This window comes from Peromyscus californicus, unplaced genomic scaffold, assembly GCF_007827085.1.
Source record: "Peromyscus californicus insignis strain IS unplaced genomic scaffold, ASM782708v3 Scaffold_4__1_contigs__length_199733344, whole genome shotgun sequence".
Lineage (NCBI taxonomy): Eukaryota > Metazoa > Chordata > Mammalia > Rodentia > Cricetidae > Peromyscus > Peromyscus californicus.
In genome coordinates this window covers 166,704,145-166,730,120 of record NW_026294562.1, presented here as the reverse complement: position 1 = coordinate 166,730,120, position 25,976 = coordinate 166,704,145, and the positions used below count along the sequence as shown (strand labels likewise).

The 25,976-nt window shown below is 55.1% G+C and overlaps 2 protein-coding genes across 3 annotated transcripts; both read right to left on the bottom strand.

Moving 5' to 3' along the window:
- Positions 1–2,919: 2,919 nt before the first annotated feature.
- Positions 2,920–4,540, bottom strand: Gng8 (G protein subunit gamma 8). 2 transcript variants are annotated; one of them, XM_052713455.1, is made up of 3 exons: positions 4,474–4,540; positions 3,331–3,416; positions 2,920–3,093 (listed from the first exon to the last, which is right to left on the bottom strand). In XM_052713455.1, the coding sequence occupies exons 2-3, from the start codon at positions 3,412–3,414 to the stop codon at positions 2,965–2,967; spliced, it is 213 nt and encodes a 70-aa protein (XP_052569415.1). In that variant the 5' UTR covers positions 3,415–3,416; positions 4,474–4,540; the 3' UTR covers positions 2,920–2,964. The 2 variants fall into 2 exon arrangements, with proteins under 2 accessions (XP_052569415.1, XP_052569414.1); XM_052713454.1 differs by having other exon boundaries at positions 4,396–4,487.
- Positions 4,541–12,383: 7,843 nt separating this feature from the next.
- Dact3 (dishevelled binding antagonist of beta catenin 3) lies at positions 12,384–24,125 on the bottom strand. The gene is made up of 4 exons (XM_052712300.1): positions 23,803–24,125; positions 16,423–16,519; positions 16,147–16,299; positions 12,384–14,574 (listed from the first exon to the last, which is right to left on the bottom strand). The coding sequence occupies exons 1-4, from the start codon at positions 24,049–24,051 to the stop codon at positions 13,241–13,243; spliced, it is 1,833 nt and encodes a 610-aa protein (XP_052568260.1). The 5' UTR covers positions 24,052–24,125; the 3' UTR covers positions 12,384–13,240.
- Between the last annotated feature and the right edge of the window lie 1,851 nt (positions 24,126–25,976).

The following is a 25,976-nucleotide window of genomic DNA, read 5'->3' as shown; positions in this document are numbered from 1 at the left end:
TTTGTTTTGAGACAGGGTCCTGGCTGTCCTGGAACTCCCTCTGTAGACCAGGCTGGCCTCGAACTCACAGAGATCTGCCTGGCTCTGCCTCCCAAGTGCTGGGATTAAAGGCGTGCGCCACCACTGCCCACTCTCCAATTTTCTTTGAAACAGGGTTTCTCCCTGAGACCTAGGGCTTGCCAGTTTAGCTAGACTGCCTGGCCAGTGAGTCTTGGCAACATGTCCGTGCCTGCCTGGGACTACAACCGTGTTCTACCATTCCCAGCCCCCCCCCCCCCATTTTTTTTCTTTAAGATTTTATTTATTTATTATGTATACAGTGTTCTGTCTGCATGTCTGCCTGCAGGCCAGAAGAGGGCGCCAGATCTCATTACAGATGGTTGTGAGCTACCATGTGGTTGCTGGGAATTGAACTCAGGACCTCTGGAAGAACAGCCAGTGCTCCTAACCACTGAGCCATCTCTCCAGCCTCCCCCGGCCCAGCCCCTTTTTACATGAGTGCTAGAGACTGAATTCAGGCCCTTACATTCATGTGACAAACACCTCACTACCTGAGCCATCACCCCAGCCCCCTCGATATAGTTTCAGTGGAAACATTTCCTTCTTTATTCCACTATCAGTCCTTAAGCAGCCCCAGGGGGGATGGCAACTCAGACTCCTTAGCCGACAGTTCTATAGCTACTCCTCTCGCCAAAGCCGTTCTCCTCCGGAGAGACCTCTAAGACACAGGAAACTTGGAGGCGCAGGAAGCTGGGAAAGTCACTAAACCCACAAGGCCCCTCTACGGGTCGTTATACAAGCTGGAAACAGCTGCTAGGGGAGGAAGACCCTTCAGTGAAGCTGCCTTCACATTGGGATGGGATCGACAGGGACATAGCTTCCCTGAGTCACCAGCCACGGTGGGTTTATTAGTGACGTGGTCGCCTTTGAGTCACACTAATGTTCCTGTAAGTGACCTCGATAAACTAATTGGTTCCCCAGGCTGGATTCACGTGCCATCATTTCTTCTGTCTGTCATTGATCAAACATGCTTGTTCATGTGTGCTTCCCAAGGAAGAGTTACGCGTCAGGGACACATTGGGGCATGGTGGGGACTTTGTCCAGCTTGAAAGCCCAGATAAGCCTCATAAGATCCCAGGGAAGGCTAGGCATGCTGACACACACCGGTAATCCTAACGTTCGGAGGGCCAAGGCAAGAGGATAGTGAGTCTGAAGCCAGTCTGGGCTGCACAGCAAAACCCCATGCTAAAAAAAAAGAACCCTGGCAGTGGTGGCGCACGCCTATAATCCCAGCACTTGGGAGGCAGAGAGAAGCCAATGAATCTCTGAGTTCGAGGCCAGCCTGGTCTGCAGTGGGAGTTCCAGGACAGCCAGGGCTACACAGAGAAACCCTGTCTTGACAACAAAACGAAACAACAAAATTACCCTCAGAGAAGCCGGAAATAAGGACTTTGATGAGGAATCATTTCTGTGTCACAACCAAATCAAGAACATATTTAAACATCATCCAGGCCAAAAATAGCCTCCAAACCACAAGTGCAGGCCACATACGCACTGCTCCAGAGGGTGCGTCGGGAAGCAGAGCAGGGGTCCTCTGTCCTCACAGTTAAGAAGAACATGGCTGAGTTGGGGCCCACAGAACCCCAAATTAAGATAACAGCAGGAGGGATGTGTATGTCGGGGGGTTGGGGGGCTGGTCAATGATTATCTTCATTTGTTCCTTCTGTCCTAATCCCATGATTTTCTTATCCAGGTCCCCAAATTCTATCAACCCTGCCCCCCAGCCCAGATGTTCCCTTCCACAAGGAGCCCCTCTGTGAACCCCTCCCCCGCAAGCTGAGCCAGGAACTCTCTCACCTCACCGCAGCCAATGGAAGCCCGCATCTAGAGTCCCCAGAACCAGGGCTCTCTCTACCACCGTCACATTCCCCCAGCATCGCCCAAGACAGGACTGGTCACAGAGCAGGCACCCAGGGACAATTTGGAAGCATGGATGGATGGATGGTGAGTGGATGGATTAAGAACAAGGTCGGTGCTTGAAGACAGGAGTAAATTAGAGGAAAAGGGGCCCTGCAATCCCAGCTACTCAGTGAAACCCCGGCTCAATAAGAGGGGAGTCAGATGTGCTGGCGCTAGCCTGTAATCCCAGCCCTCAGGAGGCAGGGGCAGGCGGATCTCTGTAAATTCGAGGTCTGCCTGGATGACAAAGCAAGTTCTGGGCCAGCCGGGGCTATGAAATGAGATCCTGTAAAAAAAAAAGGGGGGGGGGGCGGGAATGTTTCTGGTGTGTTTGCTCAGTGCTTAAGAGCAAGTACTGCTCTTCCAGAGGATCAGAGTTCAATTCTCAGCACCCACATAGAACAGCTCACAATCCCTCTAAATACAGCCGCAGGGCACCTGACACCCTCTCCTCTGGCCTCCCTGGACACCCGCACTCATGCGCACATACCCACACACAGACATACACATAAACAGAATTAAAATGAAATAAATCTTTTTTTTTTTTCCCCCAAGTAAGCCAGCGGTAGGCACAACAAGATGTGAAACCTGGGCGGATTGCCCCTAAGTTCCGCCAGGAGGGAGTGCAGGAGATGAGGCAGAGAAGCTATGGAGAACTTGAAGTTCGAGCCTCAGTCTTGACCTCTCAGCTGTGTGACTGAGAAGGGAACCTCCCTTGACTCAGTTCCTTCAGCTGTGAAATGGTTTATCTTGCAGATAGCCAGCTGTTCTCAAACTGATGGGGGGAAATGAAAAAGGGGCTGAGTACTCATTTCTTGTGGGGCTGCGGCGCTTCTCCATCCACACAGCTCACACTCCACACACGCTCAGAGAAGAAGAGACGGGACGGACGCAGGCTCCACCGAAGGGGGCCCCCAGGCTCCACCCGTGCCTCGGTTACCCCCTAAAGTGCAGCCACCACCAAGTCACCAAGTTTATTGGATTCATACTTCGAGTCTTGAGGGCTCAGAGCAGGGTGCAAAAGAGTCGCTTGTCGCGGAAGGGGTTCTCGGCGGCGGGGACAGGAGTCACCAGTGGGTCATCCTTAGCGTGCGTCTCACAGAAAGCCAGGAGCTCAGCGGCCGCCTGCGACACCTGCAGGCGAGGTGCAGAGATGCAGTTGACCCGCCCTGGTGGCTTTGGTCTCTCCCTAGGCAAGCGCCCAAATCCCGGCCCCTTGTCCTGACCACGCCTTGATTGGCCACGCCCCCGGTCGAGGCCCACCCTCCCACTCGCCTCTGCTCCAGGCTCCGCCCTCAACACAGCCTGGCGCAGACCGCCACCTCCCCCCACCATCCCCCAAGAAAAAATTTCCCCCACGGCTCCGCTCACCTTCATGCGATCGATGTTCACTTCCAGCTTCAGCTGCTCCACCGTCTTGCGGGCCTCAGCGATCTTGGCCATGTTGTTGGACATGGCTGCAGCAGGAAAGGGGTTAAATACCTCGCAGGAGTAGGGACTGGGGGCTGGAACACGTCTGGGATCCCCCCCCGCCGAGGAGTAGTGAGAAGCAGTGGTGCGACCCGGAAACAGGGGAAGAGGTTGGGACTATGAACGAATGGGGTCCCAGAGACAGAAGAGGACAAGAGGATGGAGAGGTGCCCGGATGGGGGTACCAGGAGGCCGCTGGAGGAAGAGCAGAGGGGCCGGGGAAGGAAGGAGGGAGACACAGATGGGAGGCTGAGGCAGGTGGAGGAGGCAGGGCCAGGACAGGGCCACAGGTGCTTGATCAGAATCTAGTGATCCAGGTGCCCTCACCCCCTGGGGATAGAGCTTGAGCCAGGAAGGGGGGCCCCTCCCCAGGCCAATTAGCAGCGACTCCAGGGAGAACTGAGAATTAAGATCTCGGCGGGAGGGGCGCAGAGGGGGCCTCATTAGGGCCTCAGCAGCAGCTGCCCCCTCTGCCACCCTCAGGGACCCATCCATCCCCGCCCCAGCCTTGGCTACCTCAAAGGCTCCTTTGCTCATTAGCAGGCAGGGGAGAGGGTTGGGGCAAGCTAACCCAGCCAGCTCTGCAGAGGGGCATGGAGGATAGAGAAGGGGACAAGAGGAAAAGCCGGGGCGGGGCGCGGGAGAGTGACGGAAAGAGAGACGGGCATGGAGAAGGAAAATAGACTGAGGATGGGGATAGAGATATTGGGGAAGAGATGATGAAGAAAGATGATAGGGAGAGTGGGGAAAGGGAGGGGAGACGGGAGAAAACAGGGACAGAGAAGATGTGAACGGAGGAGACAGGGACACAGGAGAGGAGGGACCCGGACAGAGGGGGACATGCAGGGTTAGAAGGGACATGGATCAAGGAAAGAGGAGAGAGACGGCGAGGGATAAGAAGGACAGATGGGCAGGGAGGACGATGGTGACACACAGAAGTATAAAGTCATTTATTTCTTCACTCACCCATTCACTCATTCAATCCCAGGACGGACAGATGGTAGCCACCAACCAACTACTGGGACCCGGACAGGAGCCTCCTACCTGTTGCAGCTCAGGGCTGGGATGACTGGCGGGTGACAGAGGCTGAGAGAGGCAGCGGCTGGTCCCCTTCCCAGCCCCGCCCCCTCCCCTGGGGTGCAGCCCCTCAGGAGCGCCTCCTCCTCCTCCTCCTAGTCACCACCTGTCTCCACGCCCTAGGTCTGTCTCTCCGGCTATGTATCTTCTTTTCTCTCCCCCCCCCCCCGCCCCCCGTTTTTCAGTCACTCTTGTTTCCAGCGTGTCTTTCTCTTTCACGCTGGCAGGAAGAGACGGATTCTCTAGGTGTGTATATTTATGCACATAAGCCTCTCCTGGTGGTCCCACGCAGCCTCTCCCTCCTTCACACGCAAACGAGTCGCCTCAGCATCACCCCGTCACTGTGACCCTCTCAGCGGTACACAGACTCAAGTCACTCACACAGAGATGCTCACTACCTTCCCAGGTCACTGAGTAGTGCTATAGTGCTCAACACAACGCACACCACCAAAGGTCTCGACATACCCAGTCCACCGCTGTCACTCATGACTTCGTATAGCAGAGCACGCCACCGCTAGCGGCAGCTTGCACCGCCGCACAGGCAGGTACCCTATCTCAGAGTGTCGAAAGTATACGTTGTCACCCACAAGTGCAGTTTCAGCTTCTCTTGAAGTTCTCATCCACGCTTTCTCGGCATCTCATACAATAACTCGCTCAGCCTCTCTGCCAAGCGCTCCGTTGCTTGGTGTCATACAGGATTACATGGTTTTCTTCCCAGGGGTGGAAAGTGTGTGGCCACGTTTTCTCTTGGTCAATTTCTTCTTTTTTTAAAGATTTATTTATTTATGTATACTTGTCTGTGTGTACACCTGCACATAAGATTCCATGGACAGTTGTGAGCCGCAATGTGGGCGTGAGGAATTGAACTCAGGACCTCTGGAAGAGCAGCCAGTGCTCTTAACCACTGAGCCATCTCTCCAGCCCTTCTTGGTCAATTTCTTGACACACATGGCATAGAGTTCTCTCTCTCATACACACACAGAAGCCATATGTAATCCCTGTCACACCCACACACTCTTTTGATATTATACATTGTTGAATGCAATGGTGTGCTATTCACACACACACACACACACACACACACACACACACACACACACACACACACTATCGTGTACATAGTCTTTGCTGGGCCTCGCAGTCTGCATCACAAATGCTTGTCATGCTCATACACTGTCTCCCTCTTCCTCACTCAGCATTCGCCCAGTTTTCCCTGGGCATTCACACATTTGCACAGGCAATCACAAACACAGGCCAACCTCTCAGTGTCACGTGTGATGACCCAGTTTCTCACGACCCACCAGGGTGGCGGACACGCGTTTCACATTCACACAGTTGGCCACACCAGGTCCCCCTCTGTGCCTCCCCCTTTTGTATCACTGGCTCATACCATCACTTGGATAGTCCAGGGTCCCCCTGACTCACTCCGCTCCTGTAACACATGCGGACTCCCTCACATATAGCTGACATCACGGACAGTCTCCAGGAAGTTTCTCTCTCAGACCCCATGCCGCACACAGTGCCTCACAGTCTCTCTGATAACCTCAGAGTCCCATGGTCAGCCACACGTAGCACCTTACTCGGACAGTCCCGCTCAATCGCTCCTTGTCATTCCTAATCTCACTGTGTCACACAGTCACACGTCATCTCCTGGCGTCCCACGCCACCTCTGAGGCGGGCCCTCGCACTGGCGTGGGTCGCACCACCTCTGGATGTCGCGTGGGACACCACAGCATCACTTGCTTGGTCGTCCACCCTCGCCACCCTCAAGGCCCCACGGCTGGCCACACGGGGGCGCCCTCGAGCCAAGGTCGCTGGAGGCGCGCGTGCAAGAAGCACCCGAAGACAGGCATCCCCGCCGGCCTTGCAGAGGATAGAAACCGGAGATCTGGGGGACCCGAGAAGGATGAGAGGGGAGATGGGTTCCTACGAGGGTGGAAGAGAAGTGAAGGACCAGAGGGAGAGGACAGAGAACTTCAGAGAGAGGTGAGAGGGGCAGAGAGAGGCAGGGAACTAAGTACGGAGAGAGACAGAAGCCGGACAGACGGGAGGTACAGGGGGAGGTCACAGGAGGCAGACTTGGAGACAGACACTCAGAGACCAAGCCAGGAGACAAGAGAAGCTGCGGGCACCTTCCCCACCGGACCACACGGCGGGGCGGGGCTGTCGAGGGGCCGTGGTGTGGGTGTGGTCAAGGGCGGGGTTTTGCAGGGGTGTGACCGGTAGGGGAGTGAGGGCGGGGTTTGACGCTCCTTTCCATTCTGGCGCGCGGGGATACTGGAACCCTGGGAAGAGGTGGAGTCGGGAGAGGCGTCGCTGTTGCAGACAGCTCTACCCCAGGTCGTTTTTCACCGCCTGCACCGGGAAGCCAGACTGGTCCGGGAAAGATATGAGCCTCTGATAGCTCCCGCGCCCCAGGACTGGGGATTGAATCCAAAGTCTCACACGTGCTATGCCAGAGCTCTACCGCTGAGCTTCATGCACCGCCCTCTTTACTTTCTCATTTTGAGACAGTCTCCTTTAGTTGAGCTAGACTGGCCTTGAACTCACTTTTGTGGCCCAGGCTTTGAACTTGGCGACCCTCCTGCTTCGGCCATCCCTAGGGAGCTGGGGTGACAGGCCTGAGCCACGCTGATAGCTTTTTGGAGCTGGGAGTATAGAACCCTGGCTCCCTGCCTCCCTCCCTCGTGGGCGCACAGGGCCAGGTTGGAAGGAGAACACGGCTCACATCTGGAAAGCATCAGGCGCACCGGACGTGCCAGGGCCCCGGGCCGGGGCTGCGGGAGGGGGAGGGGAGCCAAGGAGCCCCCCCACTGCCCCCCCCCCCACACCAGCCGAGCGGTGTCTGCCGGCGCCTAGGAGGGGCCTGGGCTTGCGCCGAGCCTGGCGCCTCCAGCAGCTGTTTTTCATCTCCAGATCTGGCCTAGGGTGCCCCTGAGGAGGAAGCCCAGCTTACTTAAGGCTGGAAAGACAGGGTGACGACCCCGTCTCCCGACCAAAGGCTAGAGGAAGGAAGAGGGAGGACAGATGGACACGGAATGGATAACCTCCAGCTCCCTCCTGATCTACAGACCTCAGTAGCCGCTCCATTATTTAAATATATATATATTTACACTTTACTTATTTATTGTGTGTATGGGGAGGTGTGTGCCTGTGCCACAGCCTTGGTGTGGAAGCCAGAGGACACCTTGTAAGCCTGGGTTCTCTCTTCCCATCATGTGGATCCCAGGGTGGAACTCAGGTCCTCGGGCTGGTGACAAAGGCCTTTAACCGGCTGAGCCATCTCAAAGTCCTGAAGTATTTAAGTATCTTAAACACGTCCAGAATCCAGTTTCTTCCCACAAACTCCCTCCGGCTTCACTGTTTTCTTGGCTTCCACATCTGGCCCTTTGCCTCTGACCCCATCAGCCTGTTCCTTGAAGAGAAGTCACAAGGTCTTTGTCTCAGGGTACCCATAATCCCAGCACTGAGGAGGATGAGCCCGAAAGACTGGAAATTCCAGGATAGCCTGGACTACACAGTGAGTTCCATCTTAGCTGGTGCTAGAGAGTGAGACTCTGGCTAAAAAGGGCAGTGGGAGAGGGGACTGGGGGTGGTGGTGTCTCAGTTGGTAGAGTTGCTTCCTAGCATGCAGGAAACCATGGGGCCCCCATACCTGTAATTTCAGCATTCAGCATGGGGCCAGCCTTTAGCTACACAGCAATTTCTTAAAATTTTTCTCAAAGATTTATTTTATGTGAGTGAGTGTTTTGCTTGAATGTGTGTATGTGCACCATGCAGGTACCCATGAATAGTTGTGAGCTATCATGTGGGTGCTGGGAACTGAACCCTGGTCTTCTGCAAGAACAGAAAGTGCTCTTCACCGCTGAGCCATTTCTCCTGTCCCCCAAAATCAATTTTTGTTAATTAAAAATTTTTTTTGGTTTTATTTTTGAGTATGAGTGTTTTGTTTGAATGTATATCTGTGCACATGCATGTCTGGTGTCCGTGGAGGTCAGAAGATGGTGTTAGATCCCCTGGAACTGGAATTGTAGACAGTTGTGAGTCACCATGTGGGTGCTGGGAATCGAACCTGGGTCATCTGCAAGAACAAGTGCTCTTAACCACTGAGCCATCTCTCCAGCTCCCCTAGCAAGCTTAAGAGGACCAGAACAAGAAGAGATGTCAGGAGGCTGGTGAGGGGGCTAGCCTGGAACTCACTATGTAGACCAGGCTGGCCATAAACTCAGAGATTCCCCTGTCTCTGCCTTCCATGCACTGGAACGGGCGCCCTCACACTTGGCCTGAACTGTATACTTCCCATGGGTGGATTTTAGGGTGTACAGATTACATTTCAATGAGGCTTTTAACTCCTCCCATGAAACGAAACAAAACAAAAAACTGACGGGCAAAATGAAAAACCAGTTTCTCTTCTGCCCAGGTTTCTCCCATGTCTTCCATACTTAAAGCCATGTCTATGGCTTCAGGGCCTCCCCCAGTGCCCAGCATGGCCGGTGTCTCTTCCACTCCTCTTTCCTTTTGCTTCTGATATCCTGGCCTTAGTGCAGTCTGATTAATCTGCCAGGTGCAGCCTTGCCTCAGGGCCTTTGCACAGGCTCTTCCTGCCCAACCTATCCAGAGCCTGATGTCCCTGAGGCAGCTGCTCAAATGCTACTGTCCCTCCTTTTGAGGAGACGGAATATGGAGACAGGACCTCCCTATGTAGCTCAGGCTGGCCAGCTCACCATGTGGTCCTTCCTGGTCTCAAATTCAAAACACTTCTTCTGCCTCTGCCTTCTGAGTGCTGGGATAACAGGCACATGCCACCATGCCTATCTGCTGTTCCCTTCCCATGCTCCTTATCAACTTCTAAGTCACCCCCACCCCTGCCCCAAGATCTCTTCCTGTTTTGAGGAAGGCGGAATCAAGAACATGGCCATTAGCCAGGCATGGAATGGGCACAGCTGTAATACCTCAGAAGGCTGAGGCAGGAGGATTGCCTGTTCAAGGCCAGCCTGTCTACAGAGTGAGACCCCATTTTTTTTTTTTTAAGATTTATTCATTTATTAACATATACAGTGTTCTGCCTGCCTGTAAGTCTGCAGGCCAGAAGAGGGCACCAGATCTCATTACAGATGGTTGGGAGCCATCATGTGGTTGCTGGGAATTGAACTCAGGACCTCTGGAAGAGCAGTCAGTGCTCTTAACCTCTGAGCCCTCTCTCCAGTCCGAGACCCCATTTCAAACACACACACACATACAAAGAGAGAGGTGGGGGAGATATGTTTAGTGGTATACACCTCCAATCCTAGATGTCACCACCTGGGAGAGGGAGGCAGGAGAATCAGGAGTCATCCTCAGCTACACAGAAAGTTCAGTGAGCACTTGGGAGGCAGAGGCAGGTGGATCTCTGAGTTCAAGGCCAACCTGGTCTACAGAGAGAGTTCCAGGACAGCCAGAACTACACAGAGAAACTCTTGTCTCAAAAAATAAAGCAACAGCAAAAAAAATTCCATGGGGCTAACCATTTCTATTTGGGCCATCACTGAGGACCTGCGAAACCCTGGCCAGGTCCCTTCCCCCTTCTGACCTCAGCTGCCTCGAGTGGAGCAAATGCTCCCCAGGGCCTTACAAGCAACCACTTTTTGAAAATAACAGCATTCCCACTACCCAGGGCCGAGGATCAAACTCATGGCCCACGTCACTAAGCAAGAGGCCCACATCTCCAGCTCCCAGCCCCTAAACATCCAGCCAGCCATCTACTTACCTCGTTACCTATGAGTTTCAGGTAGCCCAGACTAGCTTCATACTCACTAGGAAACCGGGGATGACCTTGAACTTCAGATCCTCCAGCCTCCACCTCCCAAGTGCTGGGATTACAGGTGTACACAGCCGTGCCTGGTTTCTGGGTGCTCAGTTGGAGCCTAGGGCTTCATCCATGCTAGGGAAGTGCTCCACCCACTGAGCCCAACCCCAGCCCACCATTTCCTATTACCCATCTCCTCTGTCCTCACTAGAGTGGGACAGGGACTCTGTTTTGTTCCCTGCTGTGCCCTCCAGAGCATGGCAGACCTGGGCTCTTTTCTCTCAGTGCAGTAAGGGACAAGGACCCACCTGGACAGATACATACATCCCCTTCTCTCCACTGTGGAAGAAGGTGGGGATTGGTTCTGAATCCTGATTGTCCTAAGGACTGTGACCAGGGCTAGTAATTCCCTTTCCAGGTATCTATTTACCCATCCATAAAATGGGCATAGTTGCTGGGCTCATCCAGTAGAAAAATGTGTAAAGGCTATGAACAGGCAAAAAAAGAAACACAAAGGCCAAATCCCATACAGAAGGCTGTGCCAAAACAGAGAAATAGGGGCTAGAGAAATGGCCCAGTGGTTAAGAGCACTGGCTGCTCTTCCAAGGACCTGAGTTCAATTCCAAGGGATCTGACAACTTCCGGCCTCTGTGGGCACCAGGAATACATGCAGACAAAACACCCATATACATAAGAATAAAAAGTAAAAAACAGCGGAGGAGTGGTGGCACACAACTTTAGTCCCAGCACTCAGGAGGCAGAGGTAGGCAGATTTCTGAGTTCGAGGCCAGCCTGGTCTACAGAAGGAGTTCCAGGACAGCCAAGGCTGAAAAATTTTACTTTTTGTTGTTGTCTCAAAACAACAACAAAAAGTAAAATTAAAAGCAGATTGGCAGACATGCTAATTAACCCAACACCCTCACTCCCACCCCCATGAGCTTTTCAAAATGAACATGATTGCAAGATGTGGTGGGGGCATGCTTGTGGTCCCAAACTCCAGAAGCTGAGGCAGGAGCATCTCCAGCTTCAGGCCAGTGTGGGGTATATAATAAGTTCATACCCAGCTTGGGCTACCCAGGGACTACCCTGTCTCAATGAAACAGCAGTTGTTTTTTATTTTATTATTAAATATTATTTTGAGACAGGGCTATGTAGCCCAGGCTGGCCTGGAGCTCACTCTGTAGCCCAGGCTGGCCTAGAGCTCACTCTGTAGCCCAGGCTGGCCAGGAGCTCACTCTGTAGCGCAGGCTGGCCAGGAGCTCACTCTGTAGCGCAGGCTGGCCAGGAGCTCACTCTGTAGCGCAGGCTGGCCAGGAGCTCACTCTGTAGCCCAGGCTGGCCTGGAGCTCATAGAGATGTGCCCACCTCTATCTCCCTAGCATCTCCCACCATGCCTGGCTTCTACATGAGTGTTGATGATCCAAACTCAGGTCCTTATGCTTGCACAGCAGTGAACTCCCCAGCCCCTAACCTTCATGACTTCTTTATAATTATTTTAGCGTGTGAAGTATGCACAAGCAATGCTGTGTGGAGGCCGGAGGACAACCTAGCATGTCCGTCCTTGGCTTCCACTTGCCACTGCATGCACCCGTGTGGCTGGCCTTTGAGCTGCCAGGGAGTCTCTCACTGTCTCCGTAAGCACTCTGGAGTCACTGAGTGGGGCTTTCCAAGGGTTCTGAGGACCGGCACTCAGGGCCTCACACCTGTACCGGAAGCACTTGATCCCCCGAGCCACTGTCCCAGCCCTGTTCTTGATGACTTGCCATTTTTTTTTTTTTTTTTTCTTTTTCGAGACAGGGTTTCTCTGTGTAGCTTTGCGCCTTTCCTGGAACTCGCTTTGGAGACCAGGCTGGCCTCGAACTCACCCACCACCGCCCGGCGACTTGCCATTTTTACGAAAACATAACGACGTCCAAATACAACTCAAAGGTCAGTCACCAAAGACACCGTCAGTGGTCACGAAGTGATGTTGAAATCCCACCCGGCTCTGCACCTTGCTGGTTCCACAGCAAACTGAAGGTGCTCCACGGATGCCAGTCGGAAGAAAAAAGGCCACATCTCTCATTTTAACGGGGAACAAGAATCCAGGGAATATGTAACACTGTGCATTTATTTACAAAGAGGTTAGAGAAACACACAGAATCTGGCCCCCCATGCACGGGGGAGTCACCATTGTCATAATAAATACAGTAATTTTTTTTTAAATCAAAATAAAAATAAAAAAACCCACTGGATTGGAACAGCTGAGGGTCATTGAGCTTCCCCCACTCCCTGTGGGGAGAGGCACGAGATTGAAAGCATCTTCCTCTTCTAACCTCCCAATCCTCCATAACTGTCCAGGGATGGAGCAGAAAGAGTGAGTCCTTTCCAGGTGTTGGCAACTCCTACTTGACCCTCAAAGGCCCTAAGACAGTGCCACTTCTTCCAGGGCACTCTGCAGGCATAACCTGAGTCAGAGTCTCTGACCCGGGGGGCCCCAGGGGATATCCTAAGGGTCCAGGGACATGGAGGGGGCACTTTGTGAATGAGAAGGGAGCCCAATCTGGGCAAGGAAAAGAGGAATGAGAAAGCTCTATGAGAGAAATGGAGAGGGAGCAGACTAAGCTTTTAAACTAAAACAGGGGGGAGAGGGGACCCGAACGGAATTACTGCTTTTGCATACATGGACATCCATTGTACAGATGGGGAGCGCGAGGCCCACAGAGGGGCCCTTTCTGGTTCAAGGCTTTGAAAAAACAGCTGTACTGGGACAATCTGAGCGCCTCTCAATGCGGGGAGAGGGGCAGCCTCTCCAGGACGGCTATGGACAGCGGGCAGTGAGTGAGGAGGGTCTTTGGAAGCAGAGAAAATCGGTGGTCTTTGGAAGGTGGGTGTGTGGGGGGGGTCGAGGATGAGAAGTGTGGGGGTGCAGAGGCCATGGACGTGGATCCCAAGCCCATGCCCCCCAACTCACACAGTCGTCATGACCTTCAGAGAACCGGACCTGAAACGCAGGATCTTTTTCTTCAGCGCGTGCGACGCCTTGATCTTCACGAAGACCTTGGCGGGGCCCGCGGGGGTCGCGACACCTGCCGCACCCCCGGGCCCCGATGGCGAGGCTCCGGCGGCCGCCACCAGCTGCTGAGGCCACACGAGGCCTCCGCTGCCGTCGGAGTCGCTGGAGGCAGAGCTGAAGGCGGGTGACTCGCCCTCGCTGGCGCTCGACTCGCTCTCGCCATAACCTCCGGGGCCGCAGCCCGACGGCATCCGACGGCCTAGCGGCACCGGCCGCCCCACCGCTGAGCACTCCGAGTCGCTGCCCGCGCAGCCATACAGCAGCCGGCGCGAGGGCGCGGACGGCGAGGGCGCGGGGCCGCGCGGCGCGGGCCCGCGGGCGCGGGCGCGGCGGCTGTCAGGCGCGTCGATCTCCGCGGTGGAGCGCCAGCGGCGGCAGGCCTGCACGGTGGGTGCGGGCGCGGGCCCGCGCCGGGGGCGGGGCGGCCGGGGGTCGTCGCGCTCGGCCGTGGGGTACTTGGGCGGCGGAGCGGCATGCGCGCGGCCCAGCAGACTGGTCTCGGACTGCGAGCGCGCCGCTTTACGCGCCCTCGGTGATCCCCGACGCCCCGACGGCTCCGCCAGGCGGCCCCGGCGGCCCGCGGCCCGCGGCCTCTCCCTCGGCGGGGACTGCTCCACGCTGCGACCTCGCGTGAGCGGCGGGGCCCGGCGGCGCGCGGCGCGGCCCGGCAGGCCCCTGGAGGCTGCAGGCGCGCCCGGGATGTACTGAGCCTTCACCAGGCGGCCCTCAGCCGGGCTGGAGGGCGGCGACGCGGCGGCCGGAGGCGCGGGTTCGGGGGCGACCTCCGCCTCCCACGCCGTGGCCCAGGCGCGCTCCGTCGACGGCTCCCGCGCGGGTCGCGCGCCTCCGGGGGGCGGGGACGCTTCGGGCGGCCGCGGGCGCGCGCCGTTCTGGCGCCGCGCGCCCCCGTCCGCGCCCCCGGGGCTCGTCCGCGGTTGGCCCGCCCCCCGGCGGCGGCGCCTGCGCAGGAGCGCCGAGATGTAGCCGTCCAGGGGCCGGCCGGCCGCCCCGTCCGGGGAGCCGCAGGGCGCGCGTCCGCTGGGCCGCGGGCTGCGCAGTGCCACCGCGTGCAGCGGGCTGGGCGTCAGGAAGGGCCCCGCCCGCGCACGCCTCTCGGCGGAGGAGCAGGCCTCGGCGCCGCCCGCTGCTGTCGGGTAGGGAGCCGAGAAGGAGCGAGGCACCGCGGCCCGGGGGCCCACCGACTCCGGAGCGCTGGGACTGGCGTCACCTACGGGAGAGAGGCAGAGGAAGAGAGAGGAGGGGCACTCAAGGGCCTTTCTTAGCCCTAAAACTGAAGCAGCTGAGGCAGGAGGATTGCCTCCAGTTCCGAGCCAGCCTGAGCTATGTAGCAATTTAATAGTGTAAAATAAATAGGTAAATAAATAATGGGCTTGGTGGCGCACCTCTGTGATCCATCCCAGGACTGAGGAGGTGGAGGCCGCTCTCAGCTACCTAACATGTTGGAGGCCAGCCTGAGCTACATGGGACCTTACCTCAAAACAACCGCTCCCCATCCCCCACCCCACCCCCCAAAAAAACCCAAACCAAACCCAAGATGGCCATAGTCTCAGCACTGAGCCGATGCAAGTTGAAGGATCAGGAATTTAAGGTCGCCTTCGGCTGCACAGTAAGTTAGTGGCCAGCCTGGGCCACATGAGGGCCTGCCTCAAACAAACAACAACAGTAATAATTAAGCTGAGTATGGGTGGCCCACATCTGTAATCCCAACACTGGGGAGACTGAGGCAGGAGAATTGCTGCAAGTTTGAGGCCAGCCAGGGCTACATAGCGGGACCTTGTTTCATCAGATCACAATAAAATCAAGGCTTTTCGCCGGGCAGAGGTGGCACATGCCTTTAATCCCAGCACTCGGGAGGTAGAGCCAGGCGGATCTCTGTGGGTTCGAGGCCAGCCTGGGCTACAGAGCGAGATCCAGGAAAGGCGCAAAGCTACACAGAGAGACCCTGTCTCGAAAAACCAACAAAAAGCAAGGCTTTTCTCACCCAGCCTGGATAGGGCAATCCCTCTTTCTCTCCCCATCTCCCTGAAGACCTTGCCTCACTCATCCCCTCCTATATGGTTCATGATAAAACCCCCTCAGGACCTCACCCCTTGCTCTGGCCTCCCTCACACCACAGCTAACCCTTAGCATTCATATTCTTACATCTGCAGGCATCTTGACCTCCTAGATGCCCGGAATTGCCGTGCTCTGGCCTCAGGGCCTTTGCACTTGTGACTTTGCTTCCTGGCCTGTCCTCTAAGATATCAGCTTGGCCTGTTCCTCTCATTTCTCTAATGTCAGAGTCTCATTGAGGCTGGGTTTGGTGGTGCATGCCTTTAATCCCAGCACTTGGGAGGCAGAGACAGGTGGATCTCTGTGCGTTTGAGGTCTGCTTGGTCTATAGAGTGAGTTCCAGGATAGCCAGGGCTACAGAGAGAAACCCTGTCTCAAAAAAAAAAAAAAAAAAAAAAAAAAAAAAAAAAAAAAAAGAAAGGAAAGAAGGAAGGAAGGATAAGGGACCCTCACTGGGCTGGAACTCACTCTGTAGACCAGGCTGGCCTTGAACTCACAAAGATCTGCCTGCCTCTGCCTCCTGAGTGCTGGGATTAAAGCATGCACTGAAATGCCTGGCCAATGTAGACACTCTTAGGACCCCATTAAACAGAAGTCCCGAAGAAAGAGAGATGTTAAACACACCAAGACTGGTGGTCCCAGCCAGAACTGGGAGTCTAAAGTGGACTCCATTTTATGCTCAAAGCCATCTTCTGACTGTCACAGGGCCCCAACCCACCCACCTTACCTAGGGACTTGGGTCTCTCGCTGGCATAGATGCCCCGGGGGTCCGAGGGACCCAGGCGTCCATAGGAGCCAGATCCGGAGAAGCCACTGTCCCCACAGAAGGTAGAGGGTGGTGAATCGGGGCCTCCTGTAGAACCGGGGTCTTCATAGAAGCCTGGATTCCAGGGAGAAGCGGAATCAATTAGGGAGCTGGGGTGGGGAAGGAGGAGGTGGGTCTGGGAGAGACAGGGAAAGACTGGGGTGTCCTAGAGAGACCCCAGCCCGCCGCCATTCTCACCTGAGCTGCGCCCACTCTCCTGGTCCAGGCCCCCAGACTCCAGACTCAGGTCTCCCAGCTGCTGGCCCAGGTCCCAGATGAGCCCAGGCAGGGCTTCCTAAAGCACAGGGAGAACAGAGTGGTCAGGAGGTTCCAGAGCCCACCAGCCTGCTGTTCAAGAGCTCCTGGCAGAGATTCACTTGGAAATGTCAGCTCTCTGTCCCCCGTCCCCGTGAGGAAGGCCTTCTGTCTAGCTTGCAGCCTTCACGCTGTAGCCCCATCTATGCGTGCTGAGACTTCAGGACCCATCCTTTGTCCATCCTCTCTTAGCTATGCCCCCCATCTATGATCACGGCTCCCTAAACCCTATTAGAATATTCCTCTTCCAGTCCCACTTCACATCCTTGTTTTGCCTTTGTGTGTTTTGAGGCAGAGTCTTCCTATACAGCTCTGGCTGTCCTGGAACTCACTGTGTAGACCAGCCTGGCCTTGAACTCACAGAGATCCTCCTGCTTCTGCCTCTCCTCAGCTCCAGTGCTGGGATTAAAGGCACCACCATGCTTGTCTTTATTAATTTTATATTATTATTATTATTATTATTATGTTGGTTTTTTGAGACAGGGTCTCTATGTATGTAGTCCTGGCTGTCCTGGAACTCACTCTGTAGACCAAGCAGACCTCAAACTCACAGAGATCCTCCTGCTTCTGCCTCCCAAGTGCTGGGATTAAATTTGTGGGCCGCCAATGCCCGGTTCCCTCATTATCTTTTTAAATAATTGTTTATCCATGTATGTGGGTGTCCGTGTGAGTGTCTGTGCATGTGTGTGCACCTGTACTGGAGAGTGAAGGTTGGAGGAGAGGCATGAAGTGCCTCTACCACTCTTGGACTATTCCTTTTTGGCAGAATCTCCCCCTGAACCTGGGGTTCGATCTCCAGTGCCTTTCCTATCGCCCCCCTCTTCAGAGCTGTAGTTAGAGGCGTGTGCAAGACACCCTGCTCACCATGTGGCGGTGGAATTCAAACCTCTAGTCCTCGTGATTGCTCAGCAAGGGCTCTTAGCCACAGAGCCATCTCTCCAGCCTTCCACCTTACTTGTTTATTTATTTGGTTTTTGGAGACAGGGTTTTTCTGTGTAGTCCTGGCACTCGCACTGTAGACCAGGCTGGCCTCGAACTCACAGAGATCCGCCTGCCTCTGCCTCCCGAGTGCTGGGATTAAAGACATGTGCCACCGCTGCCTGACTTCTCCGCCTTATTTTTATTTTTATTTCCCCCCCCCCCCCCCCGGAGCTGAGGACCGAACCCAGGGCCTTGCGCTTGCTAGGCAAGCGCTCTACCACTGAGCTAAATCCCCAAACCCATCCACCTTATTTTTTTGAGGCAAGGTCTCACCTGCTTAGGCTAGCCCAGCTCTGATGAGTCCACAATCCTCCTGACTCTGCCACCCTTAGTACCAGGGATCTCAGCCTCACCAAAGCCTTTTACCTGGCTTCTTACGTGGGTACTGGAGATTCACATTCAGGTCTTCATGCTCAAGTGTCAGGAACCTAACTGAGACACCTTCCTAGCAGCCCCTCCTTCACTCTCACAGAGCCCAGGCTGGCCTCAAACTTGCCATGCAGGGGAGCATGAACTTGAACTCACGACTTTTCAGCCTGTATTTTTTGAGTCAGATGTTGCTGCTGGCGACACACTACACTTGGGCTGTATCTTTTTATGACGGGTCTTCTTGTTGCGGGAGAGTTCAATGCTAACGGGGCGGCCACGGGATTGCCTCCTCCTCAGTTCTGGCCCTGCTTTCTTAGGTACTTCGCCCTCCCTGGCATGGACCCTTATTACCAAAAGGAAGTTCTTATGGAGGTCTCCTCTTATTGCTTCCTGCTGCGGACTGGCTACCTCATACAAAACACATGCAGCATGGCCAGGCAGCGGTGGCCGTGTGCCTCTAATCCCAGCACTAGGGCCAGCCAGGGCCACAGAGCTAGTCCTAGGACAGACAAGGCTGCACAAAGAAACCCTGTCTCAAACCCCCCAAAAGGGAGGGAAGACAAAAGAAAGAAAAGAAAAAGAAAACAAAACCATGCCGCACAATTCACACGCCTCATTGCTCCCCCACTCTGAAGAACCACACCCTTTGTCCCTCCTGGAAGTCCTCTGCAGGTCTAGCCTTACTGGTGGCTACTGCAGTGATCAGAGACCAAGACCCCCAGGACTGGGGTGGGGGATGGAGCTGAATTAGAGGAGTGATTGCCTAGCCAGGAAACTCTGGGCTTAGTCTCTAGTCTTGCATAAAACTGGGGTGGTGGCACAGGCCTTGATCCTTGCACTGATTAGCGGCAGGAGGATAAGGAATTCACAGCCATCCTTGGCTGCCTGGTGAGTCTGAGGGCGGCCTGGGCAACAAGACCCTGTCTCTACAATTTAAAAAAAAAAAAATCCAGAATTTTATCTTATTTGGAGGGCACCGAGGCAGGGCCAGGGAATGCCTCACAGGGGACCAAGTGAGACCAGAGGTAGCGGCTGCCAGGGGCAGCCGGTTGACCCTCAGACAAAAGCAGCTTGTCTGGCCGCTGGCGGGAGGGCGGGACCAGCACCCAGGCCTGCCTATTTAGGGCAGAAAGACTGGCCTGGCTCTGGGCAGCAGCCACAGCCACCCCCACCCCCCAACCCGCCCTTGACTCCTCCAGGCCTGCCCTCCTCTCCCTGAACAGAAGCCCCCATGTGGCCCTGTCTGTGTCAACAAAAGCCTCCAGTTGGAGGCTCCTACTCTGGGTATGTGCACATGCCCAAGACCCAGTCAATTAACTGTAAGCAAAACCTAAAATAGAAGTCCATGCACGCAGTATGGGGAAGCGTCTGGGAAAAAACAACAACAACAAAAAACCTAGGCTGCCATCATCAGTGGCCTGTGTCATGTTCTAAGTGGACCTGACCGGGCGACTGCCTGGCCCTGGTTACCACAAGGAGCATGACCTCGCTGCTTCTGCCCCCACACCTTCCTAATGCCCAGTATTTTCTAAAGTGATCCCCCATCCCCTATCTTTTTAAAATAGTTCCTTTACCATTCTGCATCCTGTCACTCTGCTCTTTCTCCCACCTCCTGACTTTAAAATATTTATCAGAGGGGGCTGGAGAGATGGCTCAGTGGTTAAGAGCACTGACTGCTCTTTCAGAGGTCCTCAGTTCAATTCCCAGCAACCACATGATGGCCCACAACCATCCATAATTCGATCCGGTGCCCTCTTCTGGCCTGTAAGCATACATGTAGACAGAATACTGGATACATAATAAATAAATAAATATTTTTTAAAAAATTTATCAGAGTGTCACTTGTTTAACTATCATGTCTCTCACTAGGAAGTGATTTCTCACCAGGGCAGAGATTTCTGACTGTTTTGTTCACAGCGGCACTCTTCTCCCTCGGGCTTAGCACTTAGGAAATTTCTAATGAAGGAACAAATGCCTGCCTATGCTTGCGGTGGAATACTATACAGCTGTGAAGATGGACGAAGACGGATTTTTTTTCCTGTGGAGCTGCCACTAAAACACAGTGCTGAGCAGAAAAGGAACGTGCAGGGGAGAGAGGAAGTCAGATTCACAGTCACAGGGACACATTCAGAGAAATGTGTCCTGGGACTTCATCATGATGGGGGCATTGTGTGCCATAACATTAGGCAGCGATCCTTTTGGGGTTTGGAGACAGTCTCAGGTAGCCCAGGCTGACTTTGGATTCCCTACGTAGCCAAGGATAACTTTGAATGCCCAATCTTCCTGCCTTCACCTCCCAAGTGCCCTCAAGTGCTCGTATGAGAGGTATGCACCACCACACACAGTGACGATACAATCTTATGGGGCCACCTTTCCATATGCACGCCACTGCTGATGGGAGTTGGCAAGGGTATTAAGCCTGACAGAACCTGGAGGGTCTGTAAAAACCAAAGCTACTGAGCCCCAGCTTGAGAGCTTCCGGATACACCTGGATTGGAACTCCAAAATTTGCATGTCTAACAATTTCCACACCTTGTGTCTGCTCTGGTTGGCCACATTCTGAAGACCCTGAGCAATGCCTTGGGACCTCACCCAAGGAACTGGAATTTTATAAAACAGCAAAACCTTTGAGGCAGGCCAGGGGTGGGGTTTGAGATAATTCAGTGCTCTGGGAGGCAGAGCCAGGAGTACACAAAGTTCAAAGCCTGTCTGGGAATCATAGAGAAATCCAGTCTCAGAAAGAGGGCTAGGGCTAGACAAGGTAGCAGAGGCAGGTGGATCCCTGTGAGTTCTGGGCCAACCAGAGTCACATAGTGAGACCTTGTCTCAAAATCTGAACCAAACCAAAACTAAACTAAAAAAAAAAAAAAAAAAAAAAAAGGGGGTGGGGACATAGCTCAGTGGTAGAGCCCCTGCCTAGAATCCCCCAGTGAGGGGCTGGGGGTGTAACTCAGTGGTAGAGTCCCTGCCTAGACTCCCCCAGTGAGGGGCTGGGGGCATGGCTCAGTGGTAGAGCCCCTGCCTAGAATCCCCCAGTGAGGGGCTGGGGGTGTGGCTCAGTGGTAGAGCCCCTGCCTAGAATCCCCCAGTGAGGGCCTGGGGGTGTGGCTCAGTGGTAGAGCCCCTGTCTAGAATCCCCCAGTGAGGGGCTGGGGGCGTGGCTCAGTGGTAGAGCCCCTGCCTAGAATCCCCCAGTGAGGGGCTGGGGGCGTGGCTCAGTAGTAGAGCCCCTGCCTAGAATCCCCCAGTGAGGGGCTGGGGTGTCACTCATGAGTGTCACTCACTTACCTAGCCTGTACCTAACCCTTAGTTCCAGCCCCTGTACTGGTAAATAAAAAAACAAAGCTTTGCAGGGTGCTCTCTATTTCTTTCCTGATATATAAACTGTCAGGATGGACTGAAGCCGAGGTCAAATGGTAGTGGCCTTCTGAACACGGGGAATCAGAGAGATGAGGGGCACTGCACAGGTCGATGAAATACTGAAGGTGTGACTTGGTACCCAGTGGCCAAGATTCAAACTCAAGATTCAAATCTCTTCCACTGCCCAGCTGTGAGCCCTTAGGTGGGTGTCTTCACCTCTCTGGGCTTCACTGTCCTCATCTGAAACATGGGCATCATACAGCCAGGTCTTTCATAAGCTCGCTGGAAGGGCTAAAGTGAATGAAAAGAGAAGTTCTTTTTCAGCGCTTCATAAATGCTAGCCTACGTCGTCACATGAAAGCTCAGGGTATCCCTCAAGGAATAATTTCAAATACTGCGTGTATAATTAAAAATATGTTAAATAATGGATTGGGGGGGGATAAATTCCACAACTCTTATTTCAGTTTTCCCACTAGAGGGAAGAGTCAAGAATTGGGGGAACAGACAGCCCGAGTTCCTTCATCTTTAAGCGGCCTGATGTCTTTGCCCAAACTTCCCCTCTTTTTCTCTCCTTACATTCCAGTGTCCTTTCATCTGTGTTAAGAAGTCCTTCTGCAAGTCTAACTCAAGTCCTCCTTGATGGATGGGATCTTTTTCCTCCCTAGGAGCAAACAGGACCCATCCATACACAATCTCCAGGCTTCTCCTCTGAAACGTCTCTACTCTTTATTTGGCATGGCCACAACATGTCTAGCAGAGTCACCAAGTCTAACTTCGGTTTTTCTTGCTTCAAAGGGAGTGTGTTTCTGAGAGATGGATGGGAGATGAACCCGTCCTAAGACAGGGGTTCTGGGATCAGAGGTGTCCCCATTCCCTCTTCAGAAAGACCCAGGAACCCTCAACACCAGATATATTTATATTTAGCTCTTTTCTGCTCCCCCACCAGCCAGCCTCCTGCCCCAGTCCGCCACCGCCTCCTCTTTGAGGCTGGGTCGAGCCTTGACTGCTGACAGTGGGGAAGGGGTGGAGGGGTGGAGTGTGCGGGGACAGTCCTCTCTTCCATCACCACCTCATGCCAGCAGGGACGAGTGGGGCAGAAAAGCAAACAGACACATAGAAGGTGAGGGGCAGAGTGAGGAGGGAGAGAGGCCAGGCCACTACTGGTAAGCTGTGGTGCCTTCTCCCTCCCTCTCCTAGTGGGATGGTGGGGTCTGGCAAAGCCCAGGCAGCTTGGGGCGGGGGGGGGGTGTGGGGGGGAGCGGCTGAAGCTCCCCCCCCACACACACCCCGTCTGTAACTTTGGGAGAGGGGGCGGGGCCTCCCACAGCTGTTTCTGCTTCGAGAAGAATGTAAGGTCCCACTCCCTGCACGGTCAGGCCGGTGGGGGTGGGGCTGGGCGTCTGGCCTCGGCCCCTCTCCCCACTTCCCATGTGGGGAGGGGGCAGCCGAGGTCAGCAACAGCCAGAGCCCCCTCCCCACCCCCACAGCCTCGGCTCAGGTTTCCCTGAACGGGAAGCTCTGACCACACACATGTACACACACAGAGGCTTAGGGGACCTGGATGGGCCAGGGGAGCGGGCTGGGGGAAGGGAAGGGCGATGGAGACGGTGGGGGAGAAAAACACGGAGAGTCTCGGGCCAGACCACGGCCCCATCCCTGAGATACCCTGGTTTTGGATGCTAAGCAGGTCTGGGAAGACCATAGAGACAGGGACAGGGTTAAGGAAAGGAAACAGTCAGAGATGCCGTGGTCTGGGAAGGTGGGAGGGACACCGGAAAGGGTCTCCAGACTCAAGGAGTGATCCAGGGGGGGAGAGAAAGCTGGGGCCTTTTCGATTTGAAAGTCATCGTTAGACCGCCCCGAAGAGTCAGATACCGGCCCCCCACCCCGCCCCAGCTACTTTCACCCGGCCTCCCCTTATGCTACTGAGGCATGGGACCAAGCAGAAGAGAGAAGTGTCATCGGGTTGATCAAAAATGCCCCTGGGGGTCCTCAGGGACTGTGAGCGTCTTCTCAGCAGTGGGTCCCTCCCTCCAGAGGCCCGAAGATTCCCCTTCCCCCACCCCGCCCCCTCCAGGGATCTCCAAGCACCCCCCCGGGGACTTAAGGAAAGATGGAGCCTAGGTAGCGGGGCCCAGAGGGAGGTTATGTTTGAATGCCGGCTGTGTGACCTTGGGTGAGTCTCTTCCTGTCTCTAAGCCTCAGTTTCTTTCTCTGTAAAATGGGGACTCTCAACCCCTCATGAAATGGGAAGACTGGAAGGAGCCGAGTGTTCCGTTTGACATACACTAGGCGTCTAGAATGCTTAACAGGGTCCATGCGGAGGGTCCAGTGGAGGCCGTGCATCCTCTCCATCAGCTCGATTTGGGGGTGGGGGAGGTCTCCAGTCTTATCTCTCGTCCTTTTCCCTTGCTTGCTCCCCCACCCTAGGACCGGTGTCCTGAGCATACCAGCGAGACGGACAGACAGACAGACACACGGATAGGGAGGTGGGGGGACGGATGGGGGGAGGGAGGGATGCACGGATGGATGCACGGACAGGAGACCCCTCACCAGCTGCTCCTCCAGGGCCGCCGCGGCCCTGCGCGCCGCTGCCGCATCCTCGTCCTCCTCGGCGTCCTCCTCGTCCTCGGCCTCGGCGCCCCCCATCCCGGGCTGGGCCAGCCGCAGCGCCTGCTGCACGCGGTACTCCTGCCTCTCTCGGAGCCAATGCAACTCGCAGAGCCCGGCCAGGCTGCCTTCCAACCATCCCCGCAGCCGACCCCGCTCCGGGCTCACCGGGAACGAGAAGGCCCGGATCATGGCTGCGGCCCCCCGCCCCAGCCCGGCCGGGCCCCACGGCCGCCCCTCTCGCCGGTCCCACCTCCCCGCCCCAGCAGCGCGCCCGCCCGCCCGCCCGCTGGCCGGGCTGTCACCGTCTCATCTGCATAGGCGCCCGCCCATTGGGCCGCCCACCCGCGCCTCATCTACATGACCACGCCCCCGGCCGCACAACAACTGCCGTCTATTGGCTGCTGCCCTCCCCGACGCGGGCGCTCCGCCCCGCCCCGCCCCGCCCCCACAACGCATGCTCGCGACTGCCTACGGGAATCAGAGTCGCCACGCCCCTTTGTGCACGGACTAAGGCGCTGTGGCCACGCCCTTAACGTCACAATAAAACAAGCCCGCCCTTGCTCCAATTCCATTGGTGTCGGTCGCTCGGATTCTGGAGCTGGTCCCGCCCCCTTGCGGGCGAGCTCGAGCTGCTATTGGACTGTCCGGGTAGAGGGGTAGGGTAGTCTATAAATAGCGATTGGATCCACGTGACGGCGCCGCGGCTGCTCCTGCCGCCCATCCCGAACTTTCAGCTTCGGAGTCTGCGCAGAAGGAGAAGCATCAGCGAGGATGGAATCCGGATCACGCCTCCTCTCCCAGGAAGCTTTCCCAGAAGTACAATGAAGTGGACATCTTACGATACGATTATGCTTTTAAGCAGGACCGTTTCAAACCGGCTCTGTGATTGTTCCATCACAGGGGAGGCTAAGGGAGAAGGAGAATTGAGAGTTCGAGGCCAGCCTGAGCTACAGGGTGAATTTCAAACTAGTCCGATTACACAGCTCATTAAAACAACACCACGCTTCTGGAATTACAAGACCCTGGGTGGAATAGTGTATGATTTGACCAGAAAAGAATCTGAGGTCTTTTGTCTCCCAGGTGCTGTGCGGTTGTGAGTTCCACCAGTCTGAGATGGCAGGGGCTTTTGTTCCCGGTACTAAAAGGCTTTGTTCTCAGTCTTCTGAGACGCTCTGTTCTCAGCGTTCTGTGGTCCTGAGCCTGAGCCTCTCTGCTTTGTAAGGTTCCCCTCGCCCGGCTAGCGCCCCCTCAGGCGGCCAGCCTGTGTCACTACACCCAGTGTGTCAAACAACCCGTTTCGCAGACGGACTTTTTAAACGATGGTGATGTTGGCAGTGGTGGCGCACGCCTTTAATCCCAGCACTCGGAGGCAGAGGCAGGCAGATCTCTGTGAGTTCGAAGCTAGCTTGGTCTATAGAGTTCCAGGACAGCCAGGGCTACACGGAGAAACCCTGTCTCAAAAACCAAAAACAAAACTCAGATCTGTGAGGGAGGCTGGGGCAGGAGAATCGCCGTGAGTTCGAGGTCAGTCTGGGCTAACAATGAGAGCCCGTCAGAAAAAGAAAAAAGTAGCGTGAAACCTTCCATCTTTCATGATCTCCCCTGCTGTAAGCGACCAGGATATGATGAGTCTCGGCACCGCCACTTTAAGGCTGAGTAGCGTCAGGAAACGTATGTAGTCTCTCTGTGTCTCCTTTTCTTCATCTGCGTACGGGAGGGTTATTCTGAACGTTAAAAGACATTATTAGGTTTTGTTTTGCGTTTTGAGAGTCTCACTCTATAGCCCTGCTGGCCTGGAACTCACTATGTAGACCAGGCTGGCCTTGAACTTAGAAAGGCCAGCCTATCTCAGTCCTCTCCCTCTCTCTCACACACACACCCGAAGTGCTTACATTAAAGGTGTGGGCCACCACACATGGCCCTGTTTGTTAACTCTTCTGGAGCAATGGCTTCCACTACTCCTAAAGCCCTGAGCATAGTGGTTCGTGCCTGTAATCCCAGCACTGGGGCTGAAGAGATGACTCAGAGGGTTAAGAGCGCTTCCTGCTCTTCCAGAAAACCTAGGCTCAGTTCCTGACACACACATGGAAAAAGAGGCTTACAACCCCCTGTCA

Excerpts from the sequence above, each read along its gene's own strand:
- Gng8 (XM_052713454.1), bottom strand. Across the intron at positions 3,094-3,330 it reads TGAACATCGATCGCATGAAG|GTGTCGCAGGCGGCCGCTGA; the intron begins GTGAGCGGAGCC and ends CCTCGCCTGCAG.
- Dact3 (XM_052712300.1), bottom strand. The coding sequence starts at position 24,051 with ATGATCCGGGCCTTCTCGTTCCCGGTGAGCCCGGAGCGGGGTCGGCTG. Across the intron at positions 16,300-16,422 it reads GGAGAGTGGGCGCAGCTCAG|GCTTCTATGAAGACCCCGGT; the intron begins GTGAGAATGGCG and ends CCTGGAATCCAG. Across the intron at positions 14,575-16,146 it reads CGAGAGACCCAAGTCCCTAG|GTGACGCCAGTCCCAGCGCT; the intron begins GTAAGGTGGGTG and ends TCTCTCCCGTAG.